Source organism: Zonotrichia albicollis, chromosome 6 (assembly GCF_047830755.1).
Source record: "Zonotrichia albicollis isolate bZonAlb1 chromosome 6, bZonAlb1.hap1, whole genome shotgun sequence".
NCBI classification, from domain to species: Eukaryota; Metazoa; Chordata; class Aves; order Passeriformes; family Passerellidae; genus Zonotrichia; species Zonotrichia albicollis.
The window spans coordinates 30,107,281-30,120,963 of NC_133824.1; the positions used below are offsets into that span (position 1 = coordinate 30,107,281).

Genomic DNA, 13,683 nt, shown 5'->3' on the forward strand with positions numbered 1-13,683 from the left:
ACTGAACTTTCCTTTCTGCCTGGTTTCTACAGACCTTACAGAAGAGAAACATTTAAAATAATTCAGCACCTACATTTTACCTTATAGTTTCTGCATTCATTCATTTCACTGTTTTTTTTAAATTGAAAACTTCTATTTTCATGTTAAACTTTTCTACCTTTATAACAGATACAGTCTGTAAGTCATGACTTTGAGTGGATCTGTGAATTGAACAAAAGTGATACAAAGTGACCTTTGGGAACATAAATGTAAACTCACTGATAATATTTTCATACGTTGTTGACACCAATTTTTCTTTTCCCTGTTCTCTTCACAGGAAGAGTTTGGAGGTAGAGCTGATGTTCTATTTGCCAATGAAGCCTTATTGCTATGGTGTCAGCATAAAACTGCCAGCTATTCCAATGTGAGTGTGAAGGACTTCTCCAAAAGTTGGAGCGATGGGCTGGCCTTCAATGCACTCATACATGCTCACAGGTAAGATTTGATGGATCAGTTTGGGCAGAGTTGCTCATTGCTCTTTCTAGCTCTGACACGGGTTGTTCCAGGGTCTGAATTACAAGTTTTTGTCAAGAAACTGTTAGATTCTCTCTACCCTTTCTTACTGAAGACTCTTCTTTCTTAAATTCTCTCTCTCCTTGGAAAGAAGAACAAAAAGCTCCTACTTGGAAACTCCTTTAGTTGGGTATAATATTGAATTTTCAGGGGAATATCATGTATCTGAACAGTGCTGCCCATTTGGTCTTAACCCCTCAGTCATGTTCCCTTTGCTCTTTTTCTAAATTTTTTTTCAGGCAGTGATTTTATTGTATGAACTTTGGAGCATGTATATCTTCCTGTTCAATTGTAATAGAGTAAGCAACTTCTCAGTCTCTTTTTTTTCTCTCTTCTGTCCCTTTGAAAAAGAGTGAAGGAAATAGCCAAAAGCAGGAGAGAGAAACCACCTGTGGTAACCTTGAACACTTCTTTGTCCTCAAGAGTTCTGCTGTATCTTACAGGGGATACCATAGTGGGGTTGTAGAACTTCCCCAGCTGGGAGTCACCTCCCTTCCCACAACTGTCTCTCTAGTGGGCTTTGGTTTTCACCCATTGGGGAAGAGGAGGAATAAGGGCAGACCTTTGTTGGGAGTGGTAATTCAATTTCATAGCAAACAATTTTCTTCCTGCTCTGTGGGCAAGGGACAATGCTCTGGAATGAAGTTCAGGGTCAAAGTAATTCCAGCGTTAATGTCACATAACATTAACAGTTACATGACTATTAACTTAGTCTCATAAACAGTTTATGGTTTATGATCTGAAAGAACTTACTACAAACATAAATCTTCCTTCATCTCCATGCCCTCTTTTTCTCCTTGCCCAGGCCTGATCTTATCCACTATAGCTCACTGCGGCAGGAGCAGCCCATTAAAAACCTGAACAATGCCTTTGATGTTGCTGAGAAAGAGTTTGGAATCAGCAAACTGCTTGATGCTGAGGATGTGGCAGTGCCCTATCCAGACGAGAGATCCATCATGACTTATGTGTCACTCTATTACCACTACTTCTCCAGACTGAAACAAGGCCAGACAATGCAAAAGAGACTTAACAAAGTAAGTGCATTGCTATCTTTGGAAGTTATAAGTTAAAAAGGTAAAGCTAAATTTAATTTGGAAGTGTGGGGGGTTTTCTGCAAGCTCAACTTCAGGATCATTTTAACTGAATCAAGAGGCACAGCTATCTGAAAGACGTTGTACCTTGAGACTTGTACCTGTACAAGCCCTCTGATGTCCAAGAGGGCTGAAATTACCTCACTGAAAATCAATCCCTTTTTGACCTCACACTTTCTGTTTGAGAACAGATATGGTCCCAAGGCAGCTTGAAGCATAGAGATCTCAATAATATTTGAAGAAGATTAAGACTAGGCAAAAGCAGACCTAATCAACATTTTTCTCATTTAATAGGAATGATGATCCCTTCCTCTATAGAGCTACTTTGGATTTTGACCTCCTTTGAAAATCCTCATCCTTTCTTCCTAACTCCTTAGGTGAAAAATGAAAAAAAAAAACAACCAAACAAAAAGCCCAAACAAATGAAACAAAACCAAAACAATTTAATACCACCACCACCAAATAAAACTGAGAGAATGCTAGCTAAATTGGCTGAATTTGTAAAAAATTTATTAATTTTTTATTAAATTTAGCTAAGTTATGGGGTTTTTTTCTGTTTCCAATTACAATTCACCTCACATAAAAATGGGCTATATTATAAATTTCTTGTATCCCACTGATGGAAAACTAAAGGAATTTTGTAGTCATTCTTCTGAAGACCACTTCCCTTGAGAGAATTTGTCTTCTATCTCCCGAGAAGTCTGTTCTTGTTTTGACAAAACTACAAAAGAAGTATCCTGCAGAAAACCTACACATCCAGGATGGGTCCTGCAAACATCTGGATTCAGAGAACTGCCTGTGCAGCTGAGAGGGGGGATACATTGCTTAGAGGGAGGAACAAAAATTCACACGGAGACTTCCCTGGTGGTGACAAGGTGAAAAAGCAGGGTTTGGTCAGCTAAAAATGTGGTCTGTGTCAAGGATCAGATGATCCTGTAACATGGCTCCCCACAGCACCGAGCCTGTTAGTGTGGAAGGAGTTTCTGGAGGATGCTTTTTGTCAGAAACCCAATGTTAGGTAGTCCTGCAAGGAGCAGGGAGTTGGACTGAATGGGCCTTAGGGTCCCTTACAATTAGAGATACTCTAGGATGATATGTATTAGAGCAGCATGTTCTCCAAAGAGATGCATTAGATGAGAGCAGGACTTGGAATTCAGTCAAAGTTTGGGCATCAGTGAGGAGAGTGGGCAGTAGGACTCCACAGCTCTACACATGGGTCACTGGATTTTGGCCAGGAAGCATTATTTATCTCTTGATAAACATGAAATAGTCCTTGAGTCCACAAGCATGTATTAGAGGAACTGTAAGGACCAAGCAGGCCATAACGTTTGTATTTTATGAGTAAGCAGTTTGCTTACTCTGTCTTTTTTCAATTCTCATTGTGCTCCACTGTTTTTCCCATTTTTTCATAGTTATAGTTATTCTTTCTTTTCTCTCTCTTCACTTACCTGCTTCTTTTTCTCCCTTTGACTCCTTCCCTATTTCTAGCCTGTCTCGAATATTGCCTTCCCATCATCCTGCATTTCTGACACACACAATCAGAAGGAGAAGGAAAGAGAAGTTAATCTCTTCATGTCCTTAGACCCCTCAAATAGATGGCTCTGAATTTACTAACAGGTTTGGGAGGGAAGCCTGAATGTGTCAAGGAAGCCTTTGAATTCAGACTAAGTGTGTGATCAGGATGGCAGAGAGAAACAGCTCTGGAAGGCAAATCTCCTTTCCCTCTGCCATCTGAGGTCTGAGATCTGCATTTGCTTGGGTCTTTCAGCAAGAACTGGGTACGATGGCAGAAAATTCAGAAGCGAGCCCTGATGTCATGGGCTGCTTTTCCTGCACTAAAGGTTGGTGCTATTTTACTGCTCTTACAAGACTGCTGCACTTAGTGATTGCCCAGTGCACTTTCTGGTAAGCAAAAGCAGATTGGCGCTTGGAAGGACTGGGACTTTTCCCAGTGCCATCTCCCTCACTAATCTGCCTGGCTGGGGCAGGTAAACTCAGGAGAATGATAGAGGCAGACAGCATTGTTCAGCACTACACCTGACATTTGCAGGAGTAAAGATCTGCGTCTTTAAAAAAATAATAGGGAGTAAAAAGACAAAGTTGGAAAAAAATGTAAAATGGAAAGAAATGATAATTTGATTCTAACACCTTTTGTTTCATTAGGGATTCAATTCTAGATGTTTGCTCCGGTATTTACCTGAACTTGAAATAAAGGCAGGTCAGGCCACAAATGAAATGTCTTGGTCTTCAAAAGTTAGCGTTAAATCAGAGTTAACATCCTTACTAAAGCCCTGTTTGACCACAAAATGTTTTCTAGTAATTTTAATAAAGAGAAACAGTTCCAACAGAAGAGATGGAGAAGGAGATGTTTGACCACAGTCTGCTGTGTGCATGTGAGAGAACTAGGATCTTGTCAGATGGTCTCCTAAATCCTAAGTGGTGAAGCTGAAAGGGTGTAGTTACAGATTAGCCTAGAATTGTTTGTGGTTGAGGAATGAGACTGGTAAAAAAAATCTGGGTTTTTTTTTCAATTCTGAAAAAAAATTGTGAACCATGCTGTTTATTCCAAAATGTTTTCTTAAATAAAAACTGAAATGAAACATTAGGTAATATTGATTTATCTGTGTTTTTTGGAAGGCTGTTCTAGCATTTCACCTAGCCTCAGATGTGACAGCTATCAGCACATCAGTATAAAAATGTGATGACTGCTGAAGGCACTGCTTTCTGTTCACCCACCATGCTTCATTCCGTTTCTTATGTGGTTTGTAATTTTATCTTCCCATTACAGATTGTGTTCCTCCTGAAGGAGATAGATGACTTGAAGCTTCAGTATGAGCAGATGGTCTCTGACCTCCTGAAATGGATTAAACAGAAGGTGGTGGAACTGGATGACCGTCATTTCCCCAACTCTCTTCAGGAAATGTGGCTGCTCATGGCCAACTTTAAAACCTTCCGCACTGTGGAGAAACCCCCCAAGTACCAAGAGAAGGGCATGATTGAAGCTCATCTCTTCAACATCAGGACCAAGCAGAGAGCCAACAACCAACGGCCATACTTGCCCCCAGAGGGGAAGACGCTGCAGGATGTGGAAAAGCACTGGATCATCCTGGAAAAGTCAGAGCACAACCGTGGAAAAGCGCTGCAGAAGGAGATGCTGAGGCTGGAAAGGCTGGAACAGCTGGCCCAGAGGTTCCTAAAGAAGGCAGCCCTGCGTGAGTCCTACTTGGAAGACATGAGGAAGGTGATTGGGAAGCAGGACTTCTGGCCAGAGAGTGTGGACAGGATGGAGGCTGCCAGTAAGAAGCTGGAAGCCATTGTGGCAGATGTGCTGCCCAGGAGGGAACGCTTCACAGCTTTGGATGAAATGGCCTCCGTTATCAGCCAGGAGAACTATCACAGCAAAGATCAAATCTTGCAGAAGTGAGTGATGGCTGAGAAACTCTGTGGTAGTGGAGGTCAATGTTAGTTGAAACTCTGTGATGCGGTGGAAGGAAATTAATCATAATTGTGAACCCTATCTTTGCTCCTCATGAATAGAACTGTCAGCAATTTCTTCTACCTGTGTGCAGCAGATAAGACAAACACTTCACCTTCTTCAAAATTCTAACTTTTTTCCTTGAATGATCAAATCCTCAGACCAATTTAGAGTGAAAAATATTTTTAAGGTATTTTTTAATATATAAAAATATACCTACAATTTTCTACTGAATAGTTTATCTGCCATCAAAAAATGCTTAGAGAGATACTGTTTTTTTCCCAAACCAACACATTTCTATTTCAGTCTGCAACTTGGGGAGATATGAATTGTTTAAGGCATGGTATTCTCAGATTAACTCCATTTTGGAGAGAAATTATATATTCTGTGATTATCTCAGGTTATTATATAACCTGATTTGTGAGTATCTAAGAATGCCATCCAAACAACTTCTCTTATGGTGCTTTTCTAAATTCTGACAAAATCAAGACCCTCTGTGAAAACTCAGAAAAACAGTTTAAGAATAGTAAATGAGACTATGAGATCAGATTGTGACTTATGATGTGGTTTAGATTAATGTTTTACTTTAAGCAGCCATTTAAAGAACACTTCTTTATTTCCAAGCCTTTCCACTGTATCAAGCAAAAGCACTGTAGTAAACAAAAGGATGTTTTATGAACATCCTTAAAAATAATGTGTAAATTTTAAGAAGTCAATGACAGTTGATGTGCTAGTCAAAATTCCTATAATGACATTCTTTTGACCTGTTTTGTGTTCCTGGCCTGTCCTTTTACACTGATGTCAAGAGTCATGTGTGTTCATTTAACTCCTCTAAAGCTGCAAGCACTGAGAATCCTCCAGTGATGCCTAAGGTCTTTGGTCCAAACTGGTAATTTCTTTCTCTTCCTTTGCAGGCAAAGGAACATTTCAAAGCAATGGCAGGATCTCCTGGATCAGCTGCAGAGACGAGAACAATCCATGGGAACCATGCAGGAAATTCTGGGCCTCCTGAGGGACATAGATGCCATTACAGAGGAGCTGAAAGAGCTGCAGGTACTGACCCTCTCCAGCAGCACACAACTTGCAGTGCTGCCAATGTGTGTCCCCATGTTCCAGGGACTGGCTGCTGGAGATAAGTCAATCAGCTATAGAAAAAATAGACAGTTTTTACCTAGATGTCTAATTGAGCATTTTGGGTCATCATCACAGATAACTACAAGAGGGAAAACAGGCTTTGCTCTAGGGGATTTCCCTTATAGGAAAGCTAAGAATGCTATGGAATGTACTACAGGTTCAAGTTATATGGTAATATAAAGATGTGAAACAATATTTTCTAAATTTATGATTGCAAAAGCAAAATTGGAATAAACACACTCCTGTTTCCATTCCACATAATTCTTCTGAATAGCTTCTGGAAGTTCCTGCAGTACTTTTACAGATGGGAATTAGCTCAGCCTTACAGGTATATAAGCTCATGAGAAAGAAAAGTTCCACTGTAAATGCATAGTGGTTGCTTTTAGCAAGAATTTCCAACTGTTACCAGAGTGTTAAAGCACAAACTATCCAGCATGAGAAATAACTGGGTTCATATTGATTTTGTAATGGAAGGAAGTATGCGTACATCCTTTGCCTTGAAGACAGAAAAATCCTCATGACTACAGGTTGCTTTGTACCCAAGCTGAGAGTCAGCATGGTATATGAAGCTGTGAATTTCAAATTAAAGTTAAGAGATATCTCTAAGTTACAAATATTTCTGTCCTAGCGCTAGTAGGCAAAGAATAGCTAATACTGGAACAGCAATAGTCTGAGAATATGGGAAACGATTGGTAAGGAGAGATAGTACCCTAGGATTAATAGTTGTATCCATTGATACAGTTAGGAAGAAGACAGACTGATAAGCACTTCTCATCAGTCACCAATTAACTGTTATAAAGTACTTATTTTCATTATTTACATAGGCAAGTAGGCTTCTCAAATGAAAGAACATTGCAGTTAGAACATATCGTAGAATGGGATATTGTGGAATTCTTCAAATAGAGACTGTGAACAATCTGCCTCCAGTTGGGTCTATAGCAAAGAGATATTCACTGCACCCACAAATCCTGAGACCCTGAGTGCTTCATCAGAAGAAATATCTTAGATGCCTATTTGATGAGCCCATTATTTACACTGCAACAGATCAAAACTCTGGATTGTTGCCATTAGCTTCTAGAATTGGAAAAAAAAAAAGTATAATTTCTCTAAATAGGCAGGTTTTTAGCTTTACCTATCTGACATTCTAGGACATTTAGAAGCTATGAGAGACAACAGGAACCTTTTAACTGATGTATTTGCACTGAGACCCTGGATGGACTCTCTGAAAATATCTGTTTTTTTCTTCTCGCCTTGTAGGTGCTGGTGAATTCCCAGGACTGTGGGAAGCAGCTCCTTGAAGTAGTGGATTTGCTGCAGAATCACAACTTGGTTGACTCACAGATCTCTTCCTATGATGACAGATTGACACACATCACCCAGAGAACAGCAGAAATCAGCAAGGACAGCACAGTTAAATCAGAATTGCTTTTTGCAAAAGTTCAGATGCTTCGTCAGCTGTACCAGAACCTCACAGCTCAGAGCAAGTCACGGTAGGGCTGTGCTTGTGGCTCTGTTCTTCCTGATTAGGATGCCCAATATGCCATTCTTTAATGAGAAGGCACAGCTTCCCAGCATTTGAAATTTTGTCATTTCTCCATTTATCAAGACATAAGAAAAGCAACTCGAGTGTCTTGATTGCACTTATGAAAGGATCACTCACTTTCATAGATGAGAAACAGATTCACTCAGCATTTATTATAACTTGCTGTATGAGAAGTCTGAATAGCAAATGGTTATCTCCTCATCTCCTGGAGAAAGAAGAAAATATAATTTTGTTTATTTTGTCTTATTCCATGAATAAATTAATATATGACAAAGAGGAACTAAAGGCATTCAAATTCTCAATTTTAAAATATTTCTTCAATCAATCTACCATTGTCTTCATGGAATCTTAATTCTGACACTCACATACTGGTTATTTCCTTGGTCCAGTAAATCTCAGCTAGAAGAAGCCTTGAAGCTTTTTGAATTCTTCCGTGATTGCAAAGAGGAAGAATCATGGATCTCTGAGAAGTGGAAGCTGGCAAGAATGACAACATTAGGGAAAGATGTCAGCCAGATCACAGCCTCTATTCAGAAGAACAAGGTATCTTACTCTGTTGCTGGTGCCTTGTCTTTGTATTAAAGCAACATTTTAGATCTTCCATGTCTTTCAGTTCAGTCAGTGCAGCACTTATAAGAATGCTGTCAAACTAATCCTTATCTTAAGGGTAAGATAACCCTTATCTTATTTCAGAGTTTGGAATTTTTAAAAAATGTATAGAGTAGGCATTTTTTTCCCAAGGAGGGGAAATAAAATGGTATAGAAGGAATATGCTTTATTCTGGAGCAGAAGTGGGCCTTCTTGTGAAGACACTGAGCTCCATACTATGATGGGCAAAAAAAATGGTTGCTAGTTTCTGTGTTTCTCACCTTTTTTTTTCCATCCAAGAGAGATGAGGGTAAAGAGAGAAGTGGTGAAAATATCAGACATGTGCCTCTTGGAAATACTTGCATGACAGCAGCAGAGAGTAGGAGCCACTCTTTTCTCTTGGCTGGTGGGGAATGAGCTGTGCTGACATGTTTTCTGTCCTTGTGCTAGGCTCTTGAGGCAGAGTGCAATTCACACAGGGCCATATGCACAGAAGTGATGAGGAAGGGCTGGGAGCTCAGCCAGAAGAACCCCATGCGCCAGGACTACATTCTGAGGCAGACAGACAACCTCCAGAAGCTGTGGCAGCAGCTCCAAGATGAGATTGCTGATCGCAAAGGCCGCCTGCAGGCAGCAGCCCTCATCAAACAGGTAAGAGGCTCTGCTGGGGTGTGTGATATGTGGGGCATGCATGTAGCTCAGTTCTGCCCCATGCCCCCACGTGGAAGGCAACACTGGCAGGAAAGACTTCATCTGTTGGCCTTCAAAAAGATCTCTGGCAGTGAAGTCTCAATCCTCCTGCAAGCCAGGCACACAGGAGATTTGAGCAGCTGGGAGATGCTTTAAAGGCAAAAGTGCTAATGGAAATAACTCACATGACAACGCTAATGCAGAGTGTTTTTAGAGGCAGCTGTGTGACATATTTCAAAAATGAAAAAAATTCCAAAGACCACCAACAAAAGAAACACATTGTAAGACTTAGATTGGCCGTGAACTTCACAAATCTGGCAAAGTGTTTGACCCTTCCATTCTGACCTACAATTTTACTCCCACAAACATTCACACATCTGCAAATAAAGAATTTGTATAAAAGCAACATTCTTAAATAATATCACATTATCTCAGGTATTCTTGTTTTCCCCTTCTTAAGATTTTGCTCAGTCTGTTGTTTCCATTAAATGTTTGAACAAAACTGAACAGCTTTTTTCTTAAGAAACTCTAAATTCTCTCTTCTCTCTATTGACCCCATTATGGTGTTTTTGTTTTTCTTTGTCCCTCATTACTATGGGCATTCTTTGTTTCCTGTTGTTCCTTTATTCTATGACTCAAACCCATGTTTCACCCTTCTACAACCATAGCCAGGCAGACTGCAAAGTCTGGAAAAAAGTAAACTTCTGTTGTAGACCAAGTTCACTGCTTGTTCCTTAAACAATTAGAAAATATCTGTTGGTCTTACCTAGTGATGCCTACCAACATCATACATTTTATTGCTGCTGTTATGCACCACAAAGTTTTAACTAGTTAGGAGTTTTTAAGCAGCTACATAGGCAATCCTTGAATCTCTTTACTCACTATAATTCTGTGAATTAGCTGTGTTGTGAGCATGAAATACATCACGAGCTTAGAGTTACTTTATCCATAGCTGTCACAACACCTGGAAGTAACCTGAAGACTACAGACCTAACGGAATTTCCCCTTATTCATAATTTTACAAAGAGGAAGGAGCTGGATATGCTACTTCCAGCATAAATCCAAGTGTTGCTCTCCCTGTGCTCCCTCAGTACTTTGCCGACGTCGATGAAGCGGATTCGTGGCTGCGGGAGAGGCAGCCCCTGCTCGCCAGCCAGGACTACGGCAAGGACGAGTCGGGCGCCGAAGCGCTGCTGCACCGTCACCTGCGCCTGGAGGAGGAGATCGCAGCCTATTCCTCCGAGATGAGGCGCCTCAAGGAGCAGGCTGACATCGCAGCGCAGCACGCTCCAGCTGCAGTAAGCTGGGGAGGGACTGTGTCACGCTGTGTTGAATAATGTCGAAAAAAACGAAAATTTTTTTTAATTATTAATTTTTTATTTGTTTTACCCAAATAGACTATTCCAAATTAGGTTTTTAATTAGAACTGGGAGAAATTTTTAAGCGAAAAAGAAGTTACTTACTGCTCATAGCACACCTAGTTAGTATTTTTTAAAGTGCTAGAAATGCTCTCATCCATGTTAGTACCTCTAATGGTCCTCAGAAATACATTCTCATTCTTTATTCTCATAAAATTATTAATTTTAATAATCTTTAAAAAGCAGACATTTAATCAAAACATCCTTACACATTCTTCTGGTACCTTAATGTAGTGAAGAACTATCCCACAACTCCAGGAGCAGCTCATTCCATCCCTTATTATTAAAACTATTGAGATAAAGTCAAGCTCTTCAGATGCCCCTCTTTTTCACTGACTAGAAAAGGAACTTTTTACCTGAAATCAGCTAATTTAATAACATAATTCAGGGGAGATGAATGAATGACACATTTCATAGTTTATGTTAAATGTCTATATTCACTCAATGTTTAGCCCAGTAAATTTGAGAGCAATGGGCATGTCTTGTGGTCTTTCCTTTACCTCATCAATCCAACATTAATTTTTATTAGAAAAATATTTTATTACTTTGCTATGAAATGTGAAAAATCACATGACAAGATGGTGTTGATGCACAAATAGAAGTATTGGTTCACTAGGGCACTCACAGATTTTGAAACTGTAAGTGTTCAGGTGCTGAAACATCACCACAAAGATAACCATGAGCGCAGTTAGTTATCTTGCTTTGTTGGCACTCCTGAAAATAAAAAAGCTTCTCCAACCAAACAACTTTGATTTGGGCAGAAAATGAGAATTTTTACTGTATCAATACATTTTAAAATGAGCTGAATTAAACTTCTTCTTTAAACAAAACCAAAATATTTTTCAGGTTTTTAAATTAATTTCTCAGAATAAAACAATGGAAACAGTTCCCAAAAAATACTGGAAGTTTTTGGTTTAAAGGGTCAGAATGCTGTGATATGAACTAGCAAATCCAAGTTTTCCTTCCAAGTGAAATTTTATCCAAATCAGAAATTCTTATCCACTGATTTTGTTAAATTTTTCTTAACAGATGACAAAGAGGGAAGCCCCAAGTGACTTAAACCAAAAGGCAACTAAGCTACCATTCAGTCGAACCTGGGCAACATCTGAAACTGCATCCACTGGAACCTCAAGTCTGGATGATCATTTTCTTCCAGAGAATATCCGGAAGACCCAAGAAGAAATAGATTCACTTTATGAACATCTACAGAGCATGGCTGAGGTATAATATCCCCTTCTGCTGTGCAGTTCATGAAAAAATCCAAACCAGTGAAAAATTGAAATTAAGTGCTTTGCTGGCTTCTGCTTTTCAGTTTAATAATGTGCCTCAATCCTGTTAATTCCTGTAGGACTTCAAGCCTTGAGATTATCATTGAAGTTTTTTATCAAAACAGATTTTATGTGGGCAAATTTCCCATTTATATTCCAGTATTTTAGTCCACGAAAAGCAGATTCTTTTGTGTAATCCTTTTCTTTTCCCATCTTAATTTTTGCTTCTTGTAGCTCCTCAATCACCAGGCTTTCTTGCCTGACATGAGAAAAAATAAACTGCAACCTGTATTTTGCTAATATGCTGCTCTTCACTCACACCTGCTCTAATCATGCCCTAAAGACTGACACAAACATGTTGTATGTGACTTTTACATATTCTAGAAACTGCTGCCTTATGCCTTCAGCAAGCAGCAGCAGGTTGCACAGCAGCCTTCCTTACTGTCCAGCACTCTCCAAATTATTCTCTTACGCATTTAAACCACTGTTGCTCTAGAAGAAATATTGTGCTCTTAAAATTTCAAGTTCTGTTCTCTTTCAGCAGTGTCTGGAAAAACTGCTAAGGTATTAATACTATGTGTATTGTAGCTTAAATGGAAGGATCTTTTTTCTGTTGCTTCAAATGGTAAGGAGTTATTACAACAATAGTTAAGTCTTCATCTCTCTTATAGGACAGAAGAAAGGCTCTGGAGGAGATGATTGGATATTATCGCTTCTGTAGCTCTTGCGAAGAATTTCAGTCATGGATGAGAGATAAAGAGAACATTTTCCGCACTCTTCAACCACAAGCAGACAATGTGGAGGTCATGCAGCAGAAATATCAGGTATCCCTTTTTCCTCTGCCCAGATGACACCTTTTTAATCAATTTTACCTTAAGAAAAAATTATAAAGTTGAGAAATTATGTTTTGAGAGCCTTTTCATTAATTTCAACTTAGAGAGTCATGCATAGGCCAGATATTTCTTCTGTACAGACTATGCCAAATTACTGATGCTGATGTGACTGTGTCCCTTTATCTTCCTGTGAACACGGTATCCTGTACAAATACCATGGTACACAAGGATTCTTTCTGTCATTTAGCTTGCATCACTTTTAAAAATTATGAAATTTTAAAAACTATCACTTTTAAAAATTATGAAATTACCAAATTATGAAAAAATCCATCAGTGCACTTGCATCCCAGTGGAGTGGGACATACGTGCACAGTGTGCACACCAGGGAGGGCAGGGGGATGCAGGGGAATTGTGTGCACACGTGTGCATGGAGAAGGCAGGCAAGGGAAGAGGCCACCTATGGAAGAGGGATATGAGTGGATGTAAGAGATGATAGAGAATTGTGTCCACAGAAACAGAAAAACCTCATGTTCTTCATTATTGTATTTTTCCATTTTAGAGATTTTTAACGGAACTGGCTGCAGGCAAAGGCCAGCTGGAAGACATTGAAAACTTAGCTGCTAAATATGGGAAGATCAGTCCCAGCAAGTATTTTGAGATCCAGACTTGGATGGAAAAGATCAACATCAGGTAAAAGTGCTACTGATAAGCAGAGGATTGTTTAACAGGAATAATTGGAGAGCTGGCTATTCCAGACCCTTCTAGACAGCAGTGCCACCGACGGGAAAGGGGCAGCCCTCAGCTGGCTGTAGGCTGGCCCTGAGCTCAGTGCCGTGTCTCCGGGACTGAGGGGGGCTCCTAGGACCCTGGTACCAAATTGCTTATACTGTAGAAATGTTTGGGTGCCTGTTAAAGCACAATGTGAATTCATCCACAGGTGATGATGTTTTATTCAGAGTAGCTCTGCAGTGCTGCAGCTGATTTGGTTACTTAAGCATCAGGGTGAGGGCATACTTCACAAATCTTGAAAGAAGCATCAAACCATGTTTGACTTCACTAGGAGTATTTAGTATCTGTTGTGAATGAATTCC

General features: G+C 39.7%; 1 protein-coding gene across 1 annotated transcript in view; it reads left to right on the forward strand.

Annotated features, from left to right (window-relative positions):
- The window catches only part of SPTBN5 (spectrin beta, non-erythrocytic 5), a 90,227-nt gene that overhangs the window by 4,036 nt on the left and 72,508 nt on the right, over positions 1 to 13,683 (forward strand). Inside the window, exons 4-14 of the mRNA XM_005480004.3 lie at positions 317 to 474; positions 1,358 to 1,586; positions 4,432 to 5,063; positions 6,033 to 6,171; positions 7,510 to 7,742; positions 8,185 to 8,338; positions 8,834 to 9,034; positions 10,165 to 10,371; positions 11,521 to 11,712; positions 12,431 to 12,583; positions 13,152 to 13,282. Of these exons, the coding sequence (XP_005480061.2) occupies positions 317 to 474; positions 1,358 to 1,586; positions 4,432 to 5,063; positions 6,033 to 6,171; positions 7,510 to 7,742; positions 8,185 to 8,338; positions 8,834 to 9,034; positions 10,165 to 10,371; positions 11,521 to 11,712; positions 12,431 to 12,583; positions 13,152 to 13,282 (2,429 nt within the window). The remainder of the gene's footprint in view (positions 1 to 316; positions 475 to 1,357; positions 1,587 to 4,431; positions 5,064 to 6,032; positions 6,172 to 7,509; positions 7,743 to 8,184; positions 8,339 to 8,833; positions 9,035 to 10,164; positions 10,372 to 11,520; positions 11,713 to 12,430; positions 12,584 to 13,151; positions 13,283 to 13,683) is intronic.